The sequence below is a fragment of the Saccopteryx leptura genome, chromosome 3 (assembly GCF_036850995.1).
Source record: "Saccopteryx leptura isolate mSacLep1 chromosome 3, mSacLep1_pri_phased_curated, whole genome shotgun sequence".
In the NCBI taxonomy this organism is placed as follows: Eukaryota; Metazoa; Chordata; class Mammalia; order Chiroptera; family Emballonuridae; genus Saccopteryx; species Saccopteryx leptura.
In genome coordinates this window covers 311,986,855-312,013,200 of record NC_089505.1, presented here as the reverse complement: position 1 = coordinate 312,013,200, position 26,346 = coordinate 311,986,855, and the positions used below count along the sequence as shown (strand labels likewise).

The following is a 26,346-nucleotide window of genomic DNA, read 5'->3' as shown; positions in this document are numbered from 1 at the left end:
TTAGGTTGCACATGCTGGCTTTTTTTTGCTTAGAAGCTTTAACTTAATAATAAGCATAGCTTAGTTTTATAAAATTAGTTTTGGCCCTTTAAGAGCACAGCAAAAGACATTAGGGGAAGGTGGTGTTGAGCCAAACAGATGAGGAAACCATCCAACAATGAAAACTTCTAAAGAAAAAAACTGGCATTTGTGTAATGAACAACTAGATGCAGTAAGTTTTTCTTGCACTTCTCTGTAAGGAAAAGTAGTTTTTGAAAAAAGAATGCCTAAAAATAAAATTTTTTAAAAAAGACAGCTATAGTTTGTGAAAGATTTTTATTTTCTTTTGAAGAATATTAAAACATAAATTGTTATGAGATTCAGTAACACAATAAGCCCATGCTGGAGATAATCTTTAAAAGGCACTTCTGGTGCAATTACAATAAGTAACATAGACAATTCGATAACTGTTTCTCTTGCCACCTTATAAAACAGCCTGCTCATTTCACATTGTTCTTCAATGAATTGCTGCATTTTACAAAAACTTCAAAGTTGGCCCTGGCCGGTTGGCTCAATGGTAGAGCGTTGGCCTGGCATACAGGAGTCCCGGGTTGGAGTCCCGGGTTCGATTCCCGGCCAGGGCACACAGGAGAAGTGCCCATCTGCTTCTCCACCCCTCCCCTCTCCTTCCTCTCTGTCTCTCTCTCCCCCTCACGCAGCCAAGGCTCCATTGGAGCAAAGCTGGCCTGGGCACTGAGGATGGCTCTGTGGCCTCTGCCTCAGGAGCTAGAATGGCTCTGGTCGCAACAGAGCGATGCCCCAGATGGGCAGAGCATCGCCCCCTAGTGGGCATGCCGAGTGGATCCCAGTGGGGCGCATGCGGGAGTCTGTCTGACTGCCTACCCGTTTCCAACCTCAGAAAAATATTAAAAAAAAAACAAAAACAAAAAAAACTTCAAAGTCCTATCATGTTCTTCTATTGATTGGTTTGTTTACATTTACTATTAATAACATCACCAATGAATTACATTTAAAAGACATTTTAAAATGTTACCCATTATTAATGTAATCATCCCTTCATAGAGCCATGTGGAGGTGTTTTTTTTTTTAAGTCTTTTTTTAAATTTTTAAATTAAATTTTAGAAAGAGAGAGGAAGAGGGGTGAGAGAGAGAGGAGAGTGAGAGAGAAACATTGATTTGTTGTTCCACTTAGTTGTGCATTCATAGGTTGATGCTTGCATATGCCCTGACAGGGATCAAACCTGCAACCTTGGCATGTCAGGTTGGTGCTCTAACCAACTGAGCTACCCAGCCAAGGCATGGAGTTTTAAGTACCCAAATGTAAGTGAAAAGAAACTTTATGATGTAAACTTCCTTCTAGAAATAAAAGCTAGATAAACCAGAGATTTTTATTGTTACTGTTTACTCTTTTTAAATAGCTTTATTCTGGTTTTGGGTTTTTTTTGGTTGTTGTTGTTTTTGTATTTTTCTGAAGTGAGAAGTGAGGAGGCAGAGAGACAGACTCCTGCACTCCCCCCACTGGGATCCACCTGGCATGCCCACTAGGGGGCGATGCTCTGCTCATCTGGGCCGTTGCTCTATTGCAACCAGAGCCATTCTAGAGCCTTAGGCGGAAGCCATGGATCGATCCTCAGTGCCTGGGCCAACTTGGCTCTAATGGAGCTTTGGTTGCAGGAGGGGAAGAGAGAGATAGAGAGAAAGGGGAGGCGGAAGGGTGGAGAAGCAGATGGGCACTTCTCCTGTGTGCCCTGGCCGGGAATCAAACCCGGGACTTCCACAAGCCAGCTGATGCTTTACTGCTGAGCCAACCAGCCAGGGCCCTGTTATTTTTAATTATACAATTTAAAATTGTATGATTTTGTAAAGATGACTAACATTTTTTAGAAAACAAGCACCATCTAATTTTTTAAAATAAGAATTATAATGTAAAATTAGCTTTCCAATGCTAAATCAAAACAAAACGTTCTCTAAAGAACATTCACAATTGCTCTCAATTTTGTCATAGATATATGAACAGAGAAGCATGAGTATCAGTTCACCTGATTAGGATAATTTCTTATAAAGAAAAACACCCTTCACATACTCTTTCACAAAGATACTATTGCATGATTTATGTTGAAACCCAACTAAGCTGAACAAGTGTCTAACAAATTTTGCACACCGTGTTCTTTAATTTTTGAGTCTAAAAATAAAACTTAAAATTATAGAACACTATACAAACTGTCATCACTTGAAAGCCATACTTTTATTTCATTCTCAATAAGTGAAATAGTCTTTGTTATAAGCTTCAGTTACAAATAGCACATTTTAACTACTGATTTTTAAGTAAATATGAATTGTAGAATTTAGATTAAAAATTTTATATATAATAAAACAAATTATTTCATGCATAATCTGAAAGTTTCCAGCTCTATTTGATAGTAATTTTAAAAATGTAAACATATCCTTTTTCTTTTGTAGTTGTATTATTGTTCCATTACAAACAGTCCATGTATACAAAGACTAAATATTATATCTAAATATCTGTATAATCATAAGAATAACCAAAAAGAAAAGTCAAAATTACATTATTGATTAATTTAAAAATGCAGACACAGTAATAAGAAGCCCTTAACTCTTCCTGAAATATTTTCAAAATTATTTTTGGTTATCAATTTTATCAACAGCAATAATTTCATAGAGGCCGAGAAATGCTACATACAATCAAGTATGACATATAGACTCTTCAACCAAGAGTTTTGATTGTGCAAATATGCCAAAATAGAACTTTCCTGAGATGAACTATCTTGCTGGCCCACAGAAAAGTAAGTATAGTAAACCTGTATTCAGATTTTAATCTGAATTATAATCTATCTGAAACCCACCAGAAATGAATGTGAATAGATTTTTATTTTCAATTGATTTGTGCTAATAATTATTTTCATTAGATTATCTATATACATTTGTTTCTAAACCGATGTACTCTGATAACTTCTTTAAAATGAAACTTTTTAGAAACATACAAAGACACACCCACTTTAGAAATAACTTTCAGGTGTAAAAAATAGGAAATCTCTTCTAAGTATACTAACATTTAACTACTTCAAATGTAATAAAAATGCATTTAAAAAGTAGTTTCCTAACTAGCCATGTTGCTCCTATCAGAAAATTTTTACAAAATATCAATCAGACAAGCATAGATTAGTTAAAAAGATTTTTTTCTTTCATTCATGTAACCAGGTAGGATCTCACTCATGTGTTTTTAAGTAGGAAGGCATTCACATTAAATAACTTCTTCTCATTGAACGGTCTGTGAAATACTGCTGAGATAATTTTCAGACTTCATTACAAAATCTGTCCACTCTTGACAAATGTCCTTCATGGAGAATTCTTCACCACCATATTCCAGAGGAAGGATGTTTGGAAAATGCTGAAGTAATCTTTGTTTGTAATTGGTCCCATGCATATGAATCTGAAAAAGCCAAAATGTTTTAGAAGGTTTGCCTTCTACCTCTTGATACATTAGATGAATTTCCAATGGCAAATCAACACCATAAAATAAGGTACTCCAATAACTTCCAAGATAGGAGAGCATGTATAGATACTGCATCCTTTATTCCTCAGCTTATAGATCTAAGAATTTTACTTCTTTAGATTGTGTGGCTTATGAATCTGGTCATTCTACTGCCTTCTTATATTTGCGTTCTTATAATGATACAAGTTCCTGAAAAGGGTTCTTTTCCTCTTTCACAAGTAGATTTTTAAAACTATAAATAAAAGTATTTTATACATTCCAGTCCCTCATATACAGTACAAGTGATTCTTAGCAAAATATCAAATATCCTGGGACTATTCTGTAGATGGTTAAAATATCCTACCTGTTATTATTTCATATACAGTAAAAGCATACATCTAAACACAAAATTAAGTATGTGGGGAATAATTTATGTGGTATGCTTGATAGATACTCTTGGCTAGTACAAAATTAAGAGACAATTCTGATATTAATAATTTAAAATTTTAAATATTTTAAACTATCAATATAAAAACCATTCATATAATGCCTTGCAGTTAAAGATTCGGAATCTTGAATCAAAAGCATATTTTGTCAAAACAAAACAAAATAAAACAAAAAACCTTTCTCCATCTGCTAGGGCAAAATGTTCATCTATACCTGCAAAATTCATTCAATTAGTACTTATTGTGTGCTAGGATATGAGGATCGAAACATGAATGAAACAAGCTTTATGCACTCAGGAACCTCACAGCCCTCAATCCTTGATCTTTTCTGAATGTTTAAAATATCAGCTAATAGAGTTTACTCTCTCCTCAGGCGGGGGAAATAAGAGCATCCGTAGGGTATTGTCAAAACCTGAAAAGAGAGGAAAGTGTCCAAATGGGGCTTCTGCCTGCCCCTGCCATTTGGCAAGTCTATTTCATGTCCGTTAACTTTCACTGAAATGCTTTACCTAACTTCTTAAGTTTTTTGGGGTTTTTTTTTTTTTTTTGCTTTTTGCTCATATTCTAGTTGTTCGGTTCAGTTTATTATTACTTTCACTTTTCTTCGTCAAAATACAACCCAAAATAGAAATACTTATTCTTAGGTCTTTCAGAGTGAAACAGAGAGTAGCCAGCTTTTATCAAGTTACACTGAAGAGATAAAAAAAATAAAAGAATTAACTTTTATAAAGAACACTAGAATGAAAAGGAGCCATCTTCAGAGACATGATTCTCCTTGAAGAAATACCTACTGGATAACCTCAAAAGAAGCAGTATGGTCTGACCAGGCGGTGGTGCAATGATAGAGCGTCGGACTGGGATGCAGAGGACCCAGGTTCGAGACCCCGAGGTCGCCAGCTTGAGTGCGGGCTCATCTGGTTTGAGGAAAAGCCCACCAGCTTGAACCCACCGGTCTGCTGAGGGCCCATGGTCAAGGCACATATGAGAAAGCAATCAATGAACAACTAAGGTGTTGCAACGCGCAATGAAAAACTAATGATTGATGCTTCTCATCTCTCTTCGTTCCTGTCTGTTCCTGTCTATCCCTCTCTCTGACTCACTCTCTGTCTCTGTAAAAAATAAATAAATAAATAAATTTTAAAAAATGTTAAAAAAAAAAAAGAAGAAGAAGAAGCAGTATGGTCACAATTTTCTAACCAGATGCCAAATGTTACATTTTAATATGAAAGGCTATATTTTCTAAAATTCCAACTATGCTATTATAACTCACATATTCACTTTTTATTTAAATAATGTTTGAGATTTAAATGGTCAATCCTTTAAAAACTTTTTCTTTCAGGCATTAGATGTTACCAATGGTCGTCTAAATAAATGCTTTAGAAATTCTCTTTTACAAATTAATAAATGTGCTAAGAGATATTAAACATTCACCCAAGAGATGGCTCAACAAGGTAGGGGGGAAAATTAAATCTCTTTCTTTAACTAATATCATATGAAGTCACATACTGAGGTACTGTGGTTTTCAGTTACAAATGCATATTATAAATATTTTTATTTGCATAGATAATACATTCACATGGCCAGAAACCAAAACAAGATAAAAAATATATAGTGAGATGTCTAGCTCCCAACCCTATCCTTATCCACCCTATCCACACCTCTATTTTATATATATAGCTACTTAGGTTGCTTTCTTGTTAATCCTTTCAATGTACTTTCAATGCAAATATAACTACAGATTTTGATTTCTCCCTTTTTTATACAAAAGGTAGCATACCACAAATACTCTTCTGTGTTTTGCTTATTTTACTTTATAATACATCTTTCAAATCTTGTTGTATTCCATTGTGCCAATATCTCACAGTTCATTTAACCAGTCTTCTGATGGTGAACATTGGTGTTTTCCAATATTTTGCCGCAATGAACCCTCTTGTATAGCAATTTTGCACGTGTGTGGTTAGGAAAAATTTCCCAGAAGCACAGAGGTTGTAATTTTGGTAACTGTTACCACATTGCCCTCTATGGGGAAGATACCATATTGCACTCCCACCAACAATGTGTAGGAGGCCCACTTTCCCCCATGGACTCACTAACTTGATTTTTCAAAATTAAAAAGAAATTTTAATTTATAAAAGTAGTTGGCTTGTTAGAAAAATACTCTAAATATTGGTTCGATGGTGGGGGTGCTTAATAAAGCAGTTCTTAAATGAAAAAGGGTTGGAAAATCTGGCAGAGAAGAATACTGATTTGAGTATGTTTCACTTACCCGTTCCTTAATTTTTTCAGTCAGGAATGGTTTAATCATGGAAAAGACAGCATGAAAAATTATTGGCTCATTTATCAAATGGATACCACGAACTTTTAATGGAAAGGAATCCTTTTCAAAATAAAGAGAAAATCTTATTAATAACAAAGCCTAAATAAATGTATTTCTGCCGGCTCTGTGGTGGTGCAGTACATATATAGAGCATCAAACTAGAATGCTGGGTCACCAGTTCAAAACCCTGGGTTTGCCCAGTCAAGGTACATACAGCAAGCAATGAACAACTAAAGTGAAGCAGCTATGAGTTGATAATTCTTGTCCTCCCCCCTTAAAATCAATAAATAAAATCTTTAAAAATACACATATATATTTCTATTGACAAGTCCTTTCTTTGAAAACTGCTAAACTTACAGCAGTACCTAATGTGTGTTTCACTTTCAGAATTGTTTGTTCCATCCACACAGCATAGCCTGCTTTATAGTTCACTGTCACTAGGTTAAGATAAGATCCCTCAAAGTATTTACTTTGTAGCTTAGGCAAAGTATTTTAAGAAATGCTTAAAATAATTTGATTTTTTAAAGTTAAAAAGAAATTTTAATTTATAAAAGTAGTTTGCTTGAAAGATAAATACTCTAAGTATTGGTTCAATGGTGGGAATGCTTAATAAAGCAGTTCTTAAATGAAAAAGAATAGAAGTCGAAAGAATGGTACAATAAACACACACTTTAAAACTTTTGACATTGGTATAAGTTTTTAACATAAAAGTAATTAATATAGGTGCATGACCAGGCAGTGGTTCAGTGGATAGAGTGTCGAACTGGGACGTGGAGGACCCAGGTTTAAAACCCCGAGGTCGTCAGCTTGAGCACAGGCTTATCTGGTTTGAGCAAGGCTCACCAGCTTGAGCCCAAGGTCACTGGCTTGACCAACGGGTCACTCGGTCTGCTGTAGCCTCTTGGTCAAGGCACATATGAGAAAGCAGTCAATGAACAACTAAGGTGCTGCAACGAAGAATTGCTGCTTCTCATCTCTCTCCCTTACTGTCTGTCTGTCCCTATCTGTCCCTCTCTCTGTCTCTGTCACAAAATAAAAAATTATATATATATAAAATCTTGTTTTGTCTTTTTGATATAATACAATTTTTAAACAAGAATTTTAATATGTTGCAATAATTCATCAGATGAATGTGCCGTAATTTAAATAACCATTTTTTTTATTTCTGTACAAATAAGCTGTTTCTATTTTATTCTATAAGAATTGATGCTCTAGCATCTATCTTTATGTATAGGAGGCAGTGATAGTTGCAAGCACAGCTTTTAATTCAGATTATCTGAACTGGAATCTTTGCTTCACTGCTGAAAAAATGTACATTCTTGGGCATTGCTATCATCTCTCTGAAATAATTAATTGTAAAGTAGAAAAAATAATAGTCATATGACATAAGCTGGTATGGCCATTAAATAGTAATTCATTTAAAACACTTAGCCAAGTACCTGGCACACAATAAGCTACTATTATTATATACAAGGTCTTTACCATATTTAAAATAATTCCTTGGCTATATTCCCCAAAGTAAGATTACTGGATCAAAAAATCATGGCCATTTAAAAAACTTTTGATTTCTAACATAACTGCATCAATTTATACCTACCAAAACCTATGTGGTATTTTGTTGTATGTACCATTGCTATAAATATTATTTTTGATTCAAGTTTCTTTCATTTATGAACAGAATTTTAATGACAGATAAAGCTACCACATTATTATTTTAATGTATAAACTCTGTGATTACTAATCTTAAACATATTTTCACAATTTGTTGCAACATTCTCTTTTTTTTTTTTTTTTTTTGACAGAGAGGGAGAGTCAGAGAGGGACAGACAGACAGGAAGGGAAAGAGATGAGAAGCATCAATTCTTCATTGAAGCACCTTAGTTGTTCATTGATTGCTTTTTCATATGTGTCTTGACCAGGGGGCTACAGCAAAGCGAGTATCCCCTTGCTCAAGCTAGTGACCTTGGGCCTTAAGCCAATGACCTCTGGGCTCAAGCCAGCAAGTTGGGGTCATGTCTATAAATCCCATGCTCAAGTCAGCGACCCTGCACTGAAGCTGGTGAGCCTGTACTCATGCCGGTGACCTCAGGGTTTCGAACCTGGGTCTTCCGTGTCCCAATCTGATTCTCTATCCACTGCGCCACTACCTGGTCAGGCTGTTGCAATATTCTTTTATGAATTAGTAAATGTAAATTTCTCTTAGTATTATTGAATTCTATGTATTAGTTCTAAAAATTTATTTGATTTTCTAATAAATGTGCTATCCCTTCTCTTTGTATAACATATAACTAAATTAAACTCTATTGTTTGGAAATATTATCCCAAAGAGTTAAACTATACACTTACTGTAAGAACCGCAGCAATCTTCTTGGCTACAGATGGAGTAATTTGAAAAGCATGAGAGAAATGCCAGCCTTCCAGATCAAAGACAGCCTTGATTCCATTCCGCTGGGTTTCTACATCCTGTACAAGAAGCTCGGATGTGATTAGACTTAAACGGAACACATCATAAGCTGTAAAAACTTTGGGGTCCCAGTGTGCTAAAAAATAAAAAAAAATCATATCTCAGCATGGTTTAAAAAATTCAGAAAGCAAAGGGAAACATTCTTTTTAGGCCTAATGGGGCAATAAAAATAAAATCATGTACAAAGATCATTAATTAAATAATAGATCAAATCAGTGGCCACAAAACAAGTGCCTGCTTCTCTCTAACAAAGAACAGATCTTTAACACCTTGGGGCAAATAAAGAACAAATGCAGGCTGGATTTGATTGCCAGATGAAACTACGGCCCAAAGAATGCAGGAGCCGGCTGCAGCTAAAGATGGGAACGCCTTGCATGTACTCCAAGCTCAGCAGTGTAGAAAACGGGAGAAGCATGTCCTGGATTATAAAGAGAACTAAGGCCCTATAGTAACCAGATGCCTGAGGAGTAGACAGGCTAGCTCATGTCCTTAACGCCATTCATGACAAGCAGCACATCGCAGAGTCATGTCCTAACAGGCTAGAACAGTAAGTGCGGGCTTCGGAAAGTAGAGTCAGACAAGCACTCACGTAGCTGCCCACACCCAGGAAAAACAGAGAATACCTGTACAAGGAGTTACCAACATTTTTCTCCTCTCCCCGCCCCCACCATTGCTGGGGCAGGCCAGGGCATGCAGAAAGGACAGTAATGGGCAAGCAAGCAGGTAATCTTAATGCTTATATATGAATATATGTATGCTTATAATGAATACATATTCATTCACTGAGAACTGTAATCTGTTTGGAAACACAGATACACAAAGAAGAGAGAAAATAAACCCAATAGACAAAGGGACTGAAACCCAAGGAAAGAGTTAATAAAGCAAGAAACATTAAAGAAAGCAAAATAGTTTTGTGGGGGGAAAAATGATACTGTTTCATTACTATAAAAACAGGTTATTATTTTAAAAAGAATCAGTTGAGATCTTAGAAATAAAATAATGATTCATGCAAATCTTAGCTGATGGGACAAATGACAGAAGACACAGCCAATGATGAATAATGGTTTGAAATAGCAAATGAAGAATTCTTTCAAACAGCGCACACACACCAAAAAAACCAAGAGTTAATATGTATAGATTTAAAAAGTTTCAAAAATCCGAGTATACCTTTTGACTTCCTCAAAACTTAACTCTATACTAATAGCTTACTATTGCCCTGACCAGTTAGCTCAGTGGTAGAGTGTCAGCCTGATGTGTGGATGTTCCAGGTTTGATTCCCAGTCAGGGCACACAAAAGAAGTGACCATCTGCTTCTCTATCCCTCCTCCCCCTCTTTCTCTTTCTCCCCATCCCACAGCCATGGCTGAATTGGTTCAAGCACATTTGCTTCAGATGCTAAGGAGGCACTGTATCCTCTGCCTCAGGCACTAAAAATAGCTCAGTTGCAAGCATGGCCACAGATGGGCAGAGCATCAGCCCCAGACAGGAGTTGCCAGGTGGATCCCTGTAGGGGTGCAAGTGGGAGTGTTTTTTTCTATCTGCCTTCCTCTCACTTGGAAAAGAAGAAAAGAAAAAAACCTTAATAGCCTTCTATTGACCAGAAGCCTTCCCAATAACATAAACAGTCAATTAACACATATTTTGTGTGTTATATGTATTATATATAATTTTCTTACAAAGTAAGCTAGAGGAAGGAAAATGCTTTTCAGAAAACCATAAGGAAAACACATTTATCTTAGTGTACATATTTATAGAAAAAAGAATCCATGTATAAGTGGCCCCGTGGAGTTCAAACTCAGGTTGTTAGAGGGTCAACTGTGTATTCTCTGACTTGTATGCTCATAAGGGCAAAAACTTAGTCTTGGGGCGCCCTGTGGAAGTGTGGATGGGCTCTGTGCATTATCTCACTGCTGTTACGGCATGGACGTGGTGCCTAGGAGGTGGTTGAACGAATGTTCTATCAGAAAGCTCTGCCACAGAGTTCCCTCTTCAGTGCCTCTCATTAATTCAATTAAGTTTAGAAAATGCATAAATCTTTATTTTATCCTTTTTATTGTATTCATAGAACTCTTCTGAGTTTCTTCTTTTCAGCCTCGAATAACATGTTATTCTACATAACACACAGGAGATTGGCTTCCTATTCTGCTCTGACCATCATTAAATCTGCATGTTTTTCTTGATTTTCAAACCTCATGGAGTTAAACAGTCCACTTACAATGAATATATATACTACAAGAAGCCCTCGCTAAACAAGAAAAGACTTGATTCACTGTTAAGATATTTATGATCAAAGCAGCATATTTGCTTTTTCATTATTAAGGTGTCATTTTTACTACTTAATTGGCCCCAGTTAGGATATGAACAAACTAGAAGAACTCCCACCCAGGGAGTGCAGGGCCAGGACACTGGCGGAAAGAATCACTGGTAGATTTCAGTTTTATGTTTCTGAACTCCCTATGCGGGGCTGCCGGATAAAATATAAGGTGCTTAGTTAAAGCTAAATATCAAATGAACAGGATACATTTTTTTTTTAGTATAAGTGTGCCTCTTGCATACTAAAAATTATTTATTGTTCATCTGAAATTCAAATGTAAATGGACACGCTATATTTTCATAAAATACAGGTATATTTGCTACATAAAACACAGGTAATATGCTAAATCTAGCAACCCTGCACCAAGGAATTCTAGAACTTCAGTCAACATCCCATCACACTGCTGGAACAATACGACAGAAATGTCTATTATTGTCTATAAACAGATGCCTGGTTTATAGACAATGACTTCATGACTAACCCAGAGTTCTGAACTATAATAACGTGTATTAGCTCCAGGAGAGTATGGATTTTGTCAGTTCTGTTCACTGATGTATACCAAGCACTGAACCAGGGCACATGGTAGGTGTTAAATATTTTAGAGTGAGTGAATAAATGACCAGTGGGATAGCGTCCGGGCTGCGGAGCAAGGTGCTTGTTCCCCGGGCTGGACGGTGATAGCGGGAACCCAGGAAGTGCTGAAGACACTACTCCACATGCTCCTGCTGCTTTCCACTGCTTTCCTTTTGCGTCATTACCTTCTCTTAGTATTCTTGCCAATTGACGAACGACCTGTAACTTCTGCCCCTTCCTTAGACCTGCTTGGGATTAAAAATGGCATTTAAGGGAGAAGGATGCAGACACCTGCTGCAGGTGCTCATGATCCGACATTAATTAACACCTTCCCTTGACCTTTTTTGCCTTTCTCCCTTATTTTTCTTTTCTATTTTCTTCTTCTCTTATTTTATACAGTAGACTCTGTGGAAAAATGGAAGTAGGATTTTCACTGATTTTTGTTAATTTTCTCACAACTGCCAGTTTTATCATACTTGGGGGATATTAAAATGTAAAGTAAACCGAAGTTAAAGCCTAAAAACCTCAGTGCTTAAATGTGAACTCACTGACGGCTTCCGGGTGGCGGCCACGACAAATCAAACAGCAGGACTGTGTCTGACTTACCGATCCTGTAAATGAGAACCTTGCTGCCGGTGGGGTCTCTGGCTCTCAGGACGCCAAGGTAGCCTGCCTTCAGGAGCCCAAGGACACTGCTCGGGTGCAGATCTGCACTGATTTCTGGACATTCTGCTCTCCACTTATAATAGTTTTTTAGTAACTGAAGAACAAAATAAAAATTGTCTGCAGATATTGTACACAGTAAGCATTTCGTAAAAGGGGTCGGAAAGCCTTGGTAGGAAAGTATGGCCATTGCCATCCACCACGTCAGGATTTTAATCTGGGATACGGTATTCTTTTAGCGCAAAAACTAAATGTTTCCTTCATTAAGGATCTCAAGTGATAGGAATTCATCAAAACTCCAAAGTGGAGTAATTCTTATTTGTCTCCTATAGTGGACAGTCCCCAGTGACGGCTGACAACAGCCTCCTCCCCCACTGCACACATGCCATCAAAGGTGCAATCTTTTTTTTAAAATTTTTTTTTAATTTTTATTTTTTACAGAGACAGAGAGTGAGTCAGAGAGAGAAATAGACAAGGACAGACAGACAAGAATGGAGAGAGATGAGAAGCATCAATCACTAGTTTTTCATTGCGGGTTGTGACACCTTAGTTGTTCAATGATTGCTTTCTCATATGTGCTTTGACCTTGGGCCTTGGGCAGATCGAGCAGCCCCTTGCTGGAGCCAGTGACCTTGGATTCAAGCTGGTGGGCTTCTGCTCAAACCAGATGAGCCCGCGCTCAAGCTGGCAACCTCGGGGTCTCGAACCTGGGTCCTCTGCATCCCAGTCCAACGCTCTATGCACTGCACCACTGCCTGGTCAGGCCAAAGGTGCAATCTATTTGATTCTTCCCCCCTGAATCTAGGCTGGGCTTAGGCCTTGCTTTGACGAATAGATTTTGGCAGGAGTGACATAGTGCTAAATTTTAAGAAGCCTAGAACCTTCTGGTTTTGCTCTTCAGGATCCAGACACCATGTGAGATTGAGGAATGAAAAGTCTATGCTGAGAAGCCCTGGAGGATGAGAGGCGATCCTACTCAGATAGTCTGACCTCAGCCAAGGTCTCTTCTGATGCAACAACGTGGAGCAGCAGTAAACATTTGCTACTCGGCAATAGGTAACTGAAACATCCACCTTTTTAGTCCTTTTGAAGTAAGAAACAGAAATCAATCAAACGAATTAACTCTACAAATATGTTTACAGTAGCTACGATTTCCACACACTGTTAGGCACTTGAGTTAAAGCAATAACCAGAATAAATCCTTGATCTCACAAGAAGTGATGTATTGGTGACAACTAAATCATATAGGCCAATCTATGCAGTGGAAAGTTCAGTTTCCAGGTTGCCTTGATGCCACCACTTATTACGTATGTGATCTTGAGTAACTATTTAACTCTGCTGAGTCTTGTTTTCTCAGTATCTGCCTTCTAGGAAGTATACGTGGGCATATTGAGTGGTGAGTATACTGTCATAATAGGGAAAGTCATGTGGGTTAATTGGCTCATCCAAGTATTTAGTGTAGGCTTACACTAAAGATAACTAGAGTTTTTTGGTTTTCACTTTCTTTCCTACAAAAAGAGCTAAATCAAAGATATAAAGGAACATCTCTATACCACTGCTATACTTTCTACTATAGAAAAACAATAAAAACCCATGTTGTTAATAGTGGTATGCATTCAAAGAGACTATAGGAATGGTATGCCTGGTATCAGGTCATGACAAAATATAGTTTGAAGGAATCCTGTTTTCTCTTTTTTCAAAAGAACCACATAATAATGGTTACTCTTTATTTACAAATAATACAAACATCAGTGTATTGTGGACAGTAGGAAAAGACCCTGCACAAATATAAACGGCAGTTAACTTCAGAGCAGGGGTTACTTGGAGACAAGAGATCTTGGAGTATATCAGCCATAACAGGAGACTGGCCTGGGTTACTTGAATGCAAGTACGCAGGATTCTTGGAAGAATGCCTCCAAGAACCAGATGTCCTTTAGGATTGATAAGCTCTGAGACTCTGACTCCTCTTGTGTCCTTGTTCATGAAGGAAACAGTAGACATGCAGGGTTGGGGATGATACAGATGGGAAAAAAGGCTTTTGTAGCTTTCTAGTTTTATCTGCTGAGCTGTGGCTTTTGGAACTCAATAAATATGCAGTGGCGCAGTTTCTCGGGGCTTATTCCGCCTAAGAGTTTCAGCCCTCTGCCCATTTACTTTCATCTGATGCGTCTTATTCCTTGCGAGTCCCGTAACATCTGGCACCCAACATGAGGCTCGAAAAGGAAAAAGGTTGCAGTCTCGGGATTATCAGACAGAAGGAGGTATAAGACCGCTCTGTAAGTAAGCGAAACCTTCGGGAGGCAGAGCAATGGGGAATTCCCACTCCAATTCCCCATCAGAGAAGACCCAGTACATGAAACTACTGCAAGTATTATTAATAGGGTCTGGTATACTGTTAAGGATATGAATTTTAAGTTACTTTTTAAAAAATGTTAAGAAGCATTGTTATTGGTTTCAGCCACAAGGAAAAGCTGCTTTAACTTTAAAAACATGGAAATGGCATGCTCATCAACAAAGAGTTACTATTCCTCTTTCTGTTTGGTCTCTTTGTAATTTCATTTCTTTGGCTTTGCAACCTTTACAGTCTGATTCTGAATCCCCATGGCCTCCAGCTCATCAGGTAATGTCTGATATTGATTATGGTTAAGTAAAATACCAATATAGGTTGAGCAGTAGCTGCTAAAAGGAGAGAAGCTTGAAGCTTTACATCAACTGGTACAAACTCAATTAGAATTAGGACATATAGAGGAATCACAAAGTCCTTAGCATTCTCCAGCCTTTGTAATAAAGAAAAAATCTGGAAAACGGAGAGTGCTTACTAATTTTCTTTGGTGTTTTGGCTGTGATCCTCTGAGCTATCATTTTGTTTCTTTCTTATTCTTTGCCTGGAAATTTAGACGGGGGACTCCTGATGGATTTGATAACAAAATCTCCTAGTGACCACCAAGTTTTATTTTCTTCTCAGGAGATTTTGATTAGTCTCATCCATCCTTAGTCTCTGTCAGAAAATGCCCTGACTAAAATCAGAAAGGCATCCTTCTAGTCTGATTGCGCTCCGAAATCTTGGGTTTCTCTCCGGTTTGTCTGATTCAGTTTTTGTTTGATGTTTTCTAAAATGTGATATTTTCTTAAGGCCTGAATTAAGTTCTTGCATGCAAAAATTGGAAATGCCGGCTCTAATGTTGAAAAATTAGTTTCATCCCTACAGTTTTTGTTTTAAAATTAGAACTTGTAAGGAGCGCTCATTTAAATTTAAATTGAATAGAATATGGATCCTTAAGACTTGCTAATTTGGTTAATGCATTTTAAGGTGTATTCAAAGTTAGAAGTCAAATAGTAATTCAAGTATTAGGATTAATCAAAGTTACATGTTATACTTATGTTTCTGTGCTGAAAATTGTCTTGTTTGTGTGCAAAGATATGCTCAGATCTGTGAAACAAAGGAATTAAGCAAAATTAAGCAGGGCCCTGATAAGTCATTTCAAGAATTTGTCTCAAGCTGCTTCAGGCAGTTGGCTGCTTGTCAGGCCACATCCTGCAAAAGGGGCCCCGAGGAAAGTAGGAATTTAGCTTCTGTGATGACCTATAATAGACTTAACAATACAAAAGACTTTTAGATATAGAAGCTAATGCATCTGTTATTGCTAAGCAACATTAGTTTTCTTCCTGGCCTACTTATGCAGTGGTCACTAAGCTGCAAGGCTTGGGGCAAAGTCCCTAACAAACCTCTACTTTTTTTACAATGGGAAGATAATGAGGATCATTTGGTCTCTGATGAAGATAAACATTTATCTTCTAAACAATGAAAGGAGCAACTTTTTATTCTTTTTTTTTTTTTTTTTTTTTTTGCACTTTTCTGAAGCTGGAAACGGGGAAGCAGTCAGACAGACTCCTGCATGTGCCCAACCGGGATCCACCCGGCACGCCCACCAGGGGGTGATGCTCTGCCCCTCCGGGCGTCGCTCTGTCATGACCAGAGCCACTCTAGCGCCTGGGGCAGAGGCCAAGGAGCCATCCCCAGCGCCTGGGCCATCTTTTTGCTCCAATGGAGCCTCGACTGCGGGAGGGGAAGAGAGAGACAGAGAGGAAGGAGAGGGGGAGGGGTGGAGAAGCAGATGGGCGCTTCTCCTATGTGCCCTGGCCGGGAATCGAACCCAGGACTCCTGCACACCAGGCTGACGCTCTACCACTGAGCCAACCGGCCAGGGCCAAAAGGAGCGACTTTTAAAATTACAGTCTAAACTTTCTGACAAGGAGGTTTGATATAATATTAACTCTTTTGAAACTGACCAAGTCTGACCAGGCAGTGGCGCAGTGGATAGAGCGTTGGACTGAGATGCAGAAGACCCAGGTTCAAGACCCCGAGGTCACCAGCTTGAACGCGGGCTCATCTGGTTTGAGCAAGGCTCACCAGCTTGAGCCCAAGGTTGCTGGCTTGAGCAGAGGGTCACTCAGTCTGCTGTAGCCCCCCCAGTCATGGCACATATGAAAAAGCAATAAATGGGAAACAAAGAATTGATGCTTCTCATCTCTCTCACTTCCAGTCAGTCTGTCCCTATCTATCCCTCTCTCTATCTCTGTCACAAAAAAACCCAAAAAAACAAAAAAACAAAAACAAAAGAAAAACTGACCAAGATAATTAGCCTCTGCCCCCTCTACTAATCCATTTATAGATTCAGTACCTATTGTTATACCTGAAAAACAAGCTAAGGGACCTATTCTTACACCTCTTATGAAAGGAATAATGCAGGCTAGACAAGAGGGGGATTTAAAATTCCTAAGTCCAGCATTAGAAGCTTTTTCTGTCACATTCACTCCATTTGGACCTAATCCACAATTCCCCTAAGGAGACTTTTATACTCAATACGACCAAATCCCTGTCAAAACTCTTAAAGAGTTAAAAGCAGCTTGCTACCAGTGTAGAACTAACTCTCCTTATATGCAGGGACTGCTATCCTCCTTCATAGACTCTGAACACTTTATCTCAAAAAATTTAGAGATGTTAGCTCAGACTGTTCTTTCAAAAGTAAAATAGTTACATTTTATGACTTAGTAGGAGAATCAGGCTCGTATTCAAGCTAACTGGAATGCTAACGCTAACCCTTTTGTTAATATTACACACGATGAACTTTTTAGAACTAATTACAACAGCAATGCAGGCAAAATATAGGGGCAAGGATTTGCTCTTATCTCCACAGATACCAGAGACCAGTAGATACCTTCCAGAAGATTGAAGCCTCAGCATGAGTCAGAAATAGAAAGGAGATTTGACATCTTTGAGCTGTCAGAAGAAGAAATAAAGAGACCAAACCTAGAGCCAAAGGTTATTAGAGAAATAAAGACGAAGGCAACTACAACACAAAAAGTTGAACTGCCTACTTGGGGGCAACTAAAAAAACTTACCCAAGAGGCAAAAAATGTTTTAATTAGGACTAAGACTTCAAAAACATCCTTGACTCTGTTTCTACCAATGTTAGCTAGACTATAACAATAAGCGGAACTAACTATTCTTACTGTTTTTATTCCTTTCATGCCTGACCTGTGGTGGCGCAGTGGATAAAGCGTTGACCTGGAAATGCTGAGGTCGCCGGTTCGAAACCCTGGGCTTGCCTGGTCAAGGCACATATAGGAGTTGATGCTTCCAGCTCCTCCCCCTTTCTCCTCTCTCTCTCTCTCTCTCTCTCTCTCTCTGTCTCTCCCTCTCCTCTCTATAATGAATAAATAATATATATATATATATTCCTTTCACAAAGAATGTTAAATAGCCTGACATTGTGTCAAAATTATGTAAATCAATCTTTAGAAAAAATTCATCAGAAATATCCTCAATCTTTGATAATCTGTTATATGGATGACATATTGATAGCTTGTGAAAATAATGCTGAACTTTTAGTTGTCCTTAAAGATGCTGCTGAAACCTTGAATCAGTATGGTTTAATCATAGCTGAAGATAAAATTCAAACATTTTGTCCCTCTAAGTATGATATTTAAGGAAGGGGTAGTCAACCTTTTTATACCTACCACCCACTTTTGTATCTCTGTTAGTAGTAAAATTTTCTAACCGCCCACTGGTTCCACAGTAATGGTGATTTATAAAGTAGGGAAGTAACTTTACTTTATAAAATTTATAAAGCAGAGTTACAGCAACTTAAAGCATATAATAATAACTACTTACCAAGTACTTTATGTCAGATTTTTGCTAAGTTTGGCAGAATAAATCTTTATAAAACAACTTACTATAGTTAAATCTATCTTTTTATATATATTATACTTTGGTTGCTCCACTACCGCCCACCATGAAAGCTGGAATGCCCACTAGAGGGCAGTATGGACCAGGTTGACTACCACTGATTTAGGGTATATAATTGAAAATCAAAGAATTATTCCTCAAACGGTCACTTTACGAACTGACTCCTTAAAAAACTTAAATGACTTTCAAAAATTATTGGGTGATATTAATTGGTTGAGACCCTCTCTAGGAATCCCTATTTATGTGTTGTGGACTATAAATGGCAAAAAGCCTTTGTAGATTCCAGTTTTAGCAAAAGGCTAAGTTCTCCCCCCACCATCTCCATATTGGCTATGATGCTGAGTATTTACATGCACTTCACTTGCCTTCTTAAGTTGCAGGAAGCAATTTATATGCCCTTCCTCTTACTCTCTGTTCAGATGTTGGCTGATTTCACTTATGCATGGTAAGGGGATTCCTGTTTATGCCTTGGGAGAGTTCCTCTTTTAGCTTTAGATGTGTAACTTTGTATCAAAGACTTCCTTGATTTGCATATGGCTATATGTAAAGCCAGTATCCAAGGCCAGGGCCAGAATCACAGCAGCCACCTGGCCCATGCAGGTTCGCATTGGATTCGGACAGTCGGTAAAGAAACAACGGAGCCACAAACTGGTGGGCCATCGTCTTTAATCCTAGCTTGCACCCGGCGGGCAAGTAAAAACATACACTGGGCTCCAAAACCCACTCACATTCAGTGCTCACAAAGCCACTGACTTATCCGAGTTTCCTAGAATCAAAGGTTTCTAGCTGGCCAGCCTTATTCTCCTCAGTTCCCCATCTCCTTCCTTATCCCAGATACAAACTCTACACAAACTGGCATCTCACTCAGCACTCTTCTCCTGGCCACATGGCCTCTTTCTGCTCTCCTTTCTGCTCTCTCCTTTAATGATGATCTCAGGAACCAAGAGAGCAAACTCTCGTCCCGCCCCCATTTTATATATTAGCTTCACAACCTAGTCTAATCCAATATACAAAATAGGGAAATCTCTAATACAAAGTCACTTCTCTAAGGCATGATTGGATTGTACCGCCCCACATCAAAAAGGGTGGAAAAGGCTTAATCCCAAAACCAAGCCCCAGGCTACAACGATCCCCAACTCACATCAATATCACCTGGGCGATGGCCTCACGTGGGCAGCGACATTTTTAACAAAGTGAGCATAATACATTTTATCTGCCCAACACTATATAATAAATCAAAGTGGGGCTATGGGGCACTCGGATCTTGCCATCAGCATTTAAAGAGTTCTCCCGGTCCCATCCTTTTTTCTTAATAAGTCTGTTTCCTTAATTCTGCACCATTTTTAGGAGCCACGCTGGTCCGTGGCAAGTGGCACCCAAACAGAAGACTTGAGTACGAGGAAACTAAACTGAAGGCAGGTGACAGAACTCCCCAAGTGAAGTGTGCACAGTGAGTAAAGAAAATTTTGGGGGAAAGTATAATTGGGAGTAAAAAATTATGGGGCAGTTAGGGTAAAAAATAAGGGATCTTTTTGTAGAAATGTTTCTGTATGAGGACAAATCGTTGTTTGAAGAGTATCAGGGTGAGCTGGAAACAGAGGGATGTGAATACGAGGATAACTTGGAGTCTGAGGATGACTCAGGATAAAAAATCCAAGGCTGGCCCTGGCCGGTTGGCTCAGCAGTAGAGCGTCGGCCTGGCGTGCGGGGGACCCGGGTTCGATTCCCGGCCAGGGCACATAGAAGAAGCGCCCATTTGCTTCTCCACCCCCCCCCCTTCCTCTCTGTCTCTCTCTTCCCCTCCCGCAGCCAAGGCTCCATTGGAGCAAAGATGGCCCGGGTGCTGGGGATGGCTCCTTGGCCTCTGCCCCAGGCGCTAGAGTGGCTCTGGTCGCGGCAGAGCGACGCCCCAGAGGGGCAGAGCATCACCCCCTGGTGGGCAGAGCATTGCCCCTGGTGGGCGTGCCGGGTGGATCCCGGTCGGGCACATGCGGGAATCTGTCTGACTGTCTCTCCCCATTTCCAGCTTCAGAAAAATACAAAAAAAAAAAAATCCAAGGCTATGGCTGTGTTAGCCACCGGGCCTCCGCTGCCCTCGCTTCTTCCTACGTTCAATCCTCTGCTCCTCCATTACCTTATCGGGCTGATTCTGGAGTCTATAGCTCAAAATCTGGGAAATCCCTTTTCCAATAATCTATAGACCAGGCTCGAAATATAGGGGAAACAATAAATGGCTTTACCTGTTTTCCTGTTGTAGAAAGACAGGACGATACGGGGAGACTAGTGCAAGAACATGAACCTGTACCTTTTAGAACTCTGAAAGAGCTTAAACTCACTTGTGTTCAGTATGGGCCTTCTGTCCCTTTTTCACTTGGTTTATTAGATACTATTAGTGCAAAGGTCAAATGACTGGAAGGCAATTGCTTGTGCCTGTCTCTCTGGGGGTGATTATTTGCTGTGGAAGTCAGACTCTCATGAAAAGGCCATTGAGGTAGGAGAGAAATCTCAGCATAGTCAACTTGAGCTGCCAGTTATAGATACTATAGAATTTGAGAATGGATAGGAGACTCATCAGGTCTTAGGAAAGTTACAGCTTTTCCTGTTATGGTCTGATTTTCTTTAATATTCTAACTACAATCTTCTGAACAATCATTTTCTTTCTTTCTTATTCTTTGCCTGGAAATTGAGGCAGGGGACCTGTGTTGGATCTGACTATGGAAAATATCCCAGCAACTGCCGAGAGCAAATTTTCTCAGGGAGATTTTGTTTAGTCCCATCCTTTAGTCCCTCTATCAGAAAATGCCCTGACTAAAATCAAGCAGGCATCTTTCTAATCTGGTTGTGCTCCGAAATCCCAGGTTTCTCTCTGGTTTGTCTGGTTTATCTAATTCTTGTTTCTGTTTAGCCTTTGTTTAATGTTGTCTAAAATGTGTCTATTTTTAAGGCCTGAATTAAGTTCTTTTTTTGCATGCAAAAATTGGAAATGCTGGTTCTAATATTTAGAAAAAATAAAATGATTTTAGAACTTATAAGGAGTGCTCATTTAAATATAAATAGAATAGAATATAGATCCTTAAGACTTACTGATTTGGTTAATGCATTGTGAGGTGTGTTCAGAGTTAGGAGCCAAACAGCAATTCAACTATTAGGATTAATCAAAGTTATATGTTATACTTGTTTTTTGTGCATAAATTGTCTTGTTTATGTGTAAGGTTATACTCTCAGGTAGGCAAAGCAAAGTAATTGAGCAAAAGTAAGCAGGACCCTAATAAGTAATTTCAAGAATTTGTCTCAAGCTGCTTCAAGCAGTAGAAAGAATAGTAGAGGATAAAAATGTGGGAAAGATTTTAATAAAACAATTAGCCTATGAAAATGCTAATTCTGCTTGTCAGGCTGCACTTCGGCCTCACCGCAAGAAGGGAGATATAGAGGATTATATCAGAATATGTGCCGATGTTGGGCCTTCATACATGCAAGGTCTTGCTTTTGCCACAGACGTTAAGGCAAGATTTCCAGGACGATACTTTGATAAAGGGCAGAACAAGGAAAAGAAGGAAGGTCAGGGAAGTACTTCTGCCCGTGGAAATTGTTTTCAATGTGGGAGTTTGGGGCATTTTGCTAGAAACTACCCTGCTCCCCCCAGATAATGGTCTCAGCCTCCCCCTCAAGGACAGCCAGCCCTTAAGGCTCCAGACCTCTGCCCATTTTGTAGGAAAGGGAAACATTGGGTGAATAAGTGTAGGACTAAACATACTACCAGAGGGCAGGGAAATGGACAGTGGGGCCCTCTCCGGCCCCATCAAACAACAGTGGCAATGTCAGTGTTTCCTCAGCAAACTCTGATTCCAGCAGGCCAAACATTGCCTAACTGTCCCGAGCAAGAGGCAGTGCAGGACTGGACCTCAGTCCCACCTCCCAATTCGTATTAACTCCAGAGATGGGACCTCAAGCTATACCCACTGGAATTTTTGGGCCACTTATCAGTAACACAGTAGGACTCTTGTTAGGCAGAAGTCGTTTAACTATGAGAGAATTTTTTGTTCTTCCTGGAGTGATAGACTCGGATTATACAGGGGAAATTAAAGTAATGGCTCACACTCTGAGGAATATAGTCACTATCTCCCCTGAAATGAAAATTGCTCAATTAATCCTTTTACCTCTTTTAAGACAAGGCCAACCCCTCCTAAAGGGACCCTGAGAGAATCAAAGATTTGGCTCTACTGATGCTGCCTATTGGATTCAAAAAATAGGTCAGGAACACCCTAAAATGGAACTAACAATACAAGGGTATAAATTTAAAGGACTTTTAGATACTGGAGCTGATGTATCTATTATTGCTAAGCTACATTGGCCTCCTTCCTGGCCCACTCATGCAGCAGCCACAGAATTACAAGGTATAGGGCAGAGCAAATCCCCTCAACAAAGCTCTAGTTTTTTACAATGGGAAGGTAAAGAAGGTCATTCTGGATTTTTTTCAGCCTTATGTGCTCCCTGGATTGCCAGTTAATTTGTGAGGTAGAGATGTTTTGAAAAATATGGGAGCATTGCTTGTCAGTCCTAATAGTTTAGTCAGCACTCAAATGCTAAATCAGGAATTTTTGCCCACTAAGGGACTAGGGAAAGAACAGTGGGGAATTTGCACCCCACAGACTTTGCACTAATGAATTTATTTAATATTCTTCAAGGAGATTCTGACTTAAATAGTCCTAGACAGTTAACAGAAATAGCAAAATAAGAGCTATCACTTACTGAAAAAAAATTATGCATACTACTTATTTAGATCGAATTAATACACATAAACCTATTTAATTAATTATTTTTCCCTCAGAACATTCTCTGTCTAGCATCATATAGCATCAAGAAAACAAGATATTAGAATGGCAATTTCTGCCACAAAAGAAATTATATACTTACTTAGAGAAGATCTGTACTTTAATTACTAAAAGTAGGCTTAGGATAAGACAACTAACTGGATATGATCTCAATAAAATTATTGTTCCTTTAACATGCAATTAGATTTCAGACAACTGGAAGTTAAATATTGATTGGCAAACTGCATTAGCAGATTATTTTGGCACTGTAAACAATCAGTATCCTACAGATAAAAGAATTCAATTTCTAAAAAGAACACAATGGATTTTGCCGATAAAGTATCGGCTCAGCCAATTTAAAAGGCTTCTACTTTTTATACTGATGCAAATAAATTAGGTATCACTGGATATACCGGACCAGTGACAAAAGTAACAAAAACTCCATATACATCAGTTCAAAAAGCAGAGTTATCTGCCATATTATTACTTCTTAATGATTTTCATTGCCCTATTAACATTGTTACTGATTCATAATATGTAGAACATACAGTTAAACTTATAGAAACTGTTTACATTTCAAATGGTAGTTCTGAATTATACAAAATTGTTTCAAGAGTTACAACTTTTATTGTGGGAACAAAATTCACCTATTTATATAACTCATATTTGTTCTCATACAGCTATACCAGGACCTATGTCTACTGCAAATAATAAAATTGATCAATTACGCATTGGATCAATAGAAATAGCCACTAAATTTCATGCAGAGTCCCATATGAATAAAAAAGGTTTAATGCAAAAATTTAAGATAACCAGGAGAGAGGACCAAAATATTGTTAAAAACTGTCTTCAGTGCAGTATTATAAACACTCCTTCATTACCAGGAGGAATGAATCCTCAGTAATGACCTGTGGCAAATGGATGTAACTCATATTTCTTCCTTTGGAAATACAGTGTATCTTATGTACACTGTTCTTTTTTTTTTATTTTTAATTTTATTTATTTATTTATTTTTAATGGGATGACATCAGTAAATCAAGATACATATATTCAAAGATAACATGTCCAGGTTATCTTGTCGTTCAATTATGTTGCATACCATCACCCAAAGTCAGATTGTCCTCTGTCACCTTCTATCTAGTTCTCTTTGTGCCCCTCCCCCTCCCCCTTCCCTCTCCTTCTCCCCCCTCCCCCCGTAACCACCACACTCTTATCAATGTCTCTTGGTCTCACTTTTATGTCCCATCTACGTATTGAATAATGCAGTTCCTGTTTTTTTCTGATTTACTTATTTCACTCCGTATAATGTTGTCAAGATCCCACCATTTTGCTATAAATGATCCGATGTCATCATTTCTTATGGCTGAGTAGTATTCCATAGTGTATATGTGCCACATCTTCTTTATCCAGTTATCTATTGACGGGCTTTTTGGTTGTTTCCATGTCCTGGCCACTGTGAACAATGCTGCAATGAACATGGGGCTGCATGTGTCTTTACGAATCAATGTTTCTGAGTTTTTGGGGTATATACCCAGTAGAGGGATTGCTGGGTCATAAGGTAGTTCTATTTTCAGTTTTTTGAGGACCACCATACTTTCTTCCATAATGGTTGTACTACTTTACATTTCCACCAACAGTGGATGAGGGTTCCTTTTTCTCCACAACCTCTCCAACATTTGCTATTACCTGTCTTGTTAATAATAGCTAATCTAACAGGTGTGAGGTGGTATCTCATTGCACTTTTGATTTGCATTTCTCTAATAACTAAAGAAGATGAGCATCTTTCCATATATCTGTTGGCCATTTGTATTTCTTCCTGGAAAAAGTGTCTGTTCATGTCCTCTTCCCATTTTTTTATTGGATTGTTTATTTGTTTGTTGTTGAGTTTTAGGAGTTCTTTGTATATTTTGGATATTAGGCCCTTATCTGAGCAGGTGTTTAAAAATATCATTTCCCAATTAGTTGGCTGTCTGTTTATCTTGTTATCAGTTTCTCTTGCTGAGCAAAAACTTCTTAGTCTGATGTAGTCCCATTCATTAATTTTTGCTTTCACTTCTCTTGCCTGTGGAGTCAAATTCATAAAATGCTCTTTAAAGCCCAGGTCCATGAGTTTAGTACCTATGTCTTCTTCTATGTACTTTATTGTTTCAGGTCTTATGTTTAGATCTTTGATCCATTTTGAGTTAATTTTAGTTATGTACACTGTTCTATTGATACTTATTCTTCCTTTCAATGGGCCATACCTTTTTTTAAAATTATTTTTATTTATTTTTTTATTTTACCATTATTTTTTTTTCTTTCTTTCATTTTTCTGAAGCTGGAAACAGGGAGAGACAGTCAGACAGACTCCCGCATGCGCCCGACCGGGATCCACCCGGCACGCCCACCAGGGGCGATGCTCTGCCCATCCTGGGCGTCGCCATGTTGCGACCAGAGCCACTCTAGCGCCTGAGGCAGAAGCCACAGAGCCATCCCCAGCGCCCAGGCCATCCTTGCTCCAATGGAGCCTTGGCTGTGGGAGGGGAAGAGAGAGACAGAGAGGAAAGCGCGGCGGAGGGGTGGAGAAGCAAATGGGCGCTTCTCCTGTGTGCCCTGGCCGGGAATCGAACCCGGGTACCATTATTTTTTTATTGTGGTGTTTGTTTGTTTTTTTTTTAATAAATAAATTTTTATTAATGTGAATGGGGTGACATCAATAAATCAGGGTACATATATTCAAAGAAAACATGTCCAGGTTATCTTGTCATTCAATTATGTTGCATACCCATCACCCAAAGTCAGATTGTCCTCCATCACCCTCTATCTAGTTTTCTTTGTGGCCCCCCCTCCCCCTCCCCCTCTCCCTCCTCCCCTCCTGTGCCCTCCCCTCCCTCCCACCCCCGGAAACCACCACACTCTTGTCCATGTCTCTTAGTCTCGTTTTTATGTCCCACCAATGTATGGAATCATGTAGTTCTTGTTTTTTTTCTGATTTACTTATTTCACTCCATAAAATGTTATCAAGATCCCACCATT

At 38.7% G+C, this 26,346-nt stretch overlaps 1 protein-coding gene across 3 annotated transcripts in view; it reads right to left on the bottom strand.

Moving 5' to 3' along the window:
* Positions 1-303: 303 nt before the first annotated feature.
* Positions 304-26,346, bottom strand: part of TTPA (alpha tocopherol transfer protein) — a 40,435-nt gene continuing 14,392 nt past the window's right edge. The window contains exons 2-5 of one of the 3 annotated variants that reach the window (XM_066378978.1): positions 12,214-12,367; positions 8,603-8,796; positions 6,206-6,316; positions 304-3,451 (exon numbers count right to left, since the gene is read on the bottom strand). In XM_066378978.1, coding sequence (XP_066235075.1) covers positions 3,278-3,451; positions 6,206-6,316; positions 8,603-8,796; positions 12,214-12,367 — 633 coding nt within the window. In that variant the 3' untranslated portion in view covers positions 304-3,277. The remainder of the gene's footprint in view (positions 3,452-6,205; positions 6,317-8,602; positions 8,797-12,213; positions 12,368-26,346) is intronic. The other 2 variants (XM_066378979.1, XM_066378980.1) reach the window with 2 other exon arrangements.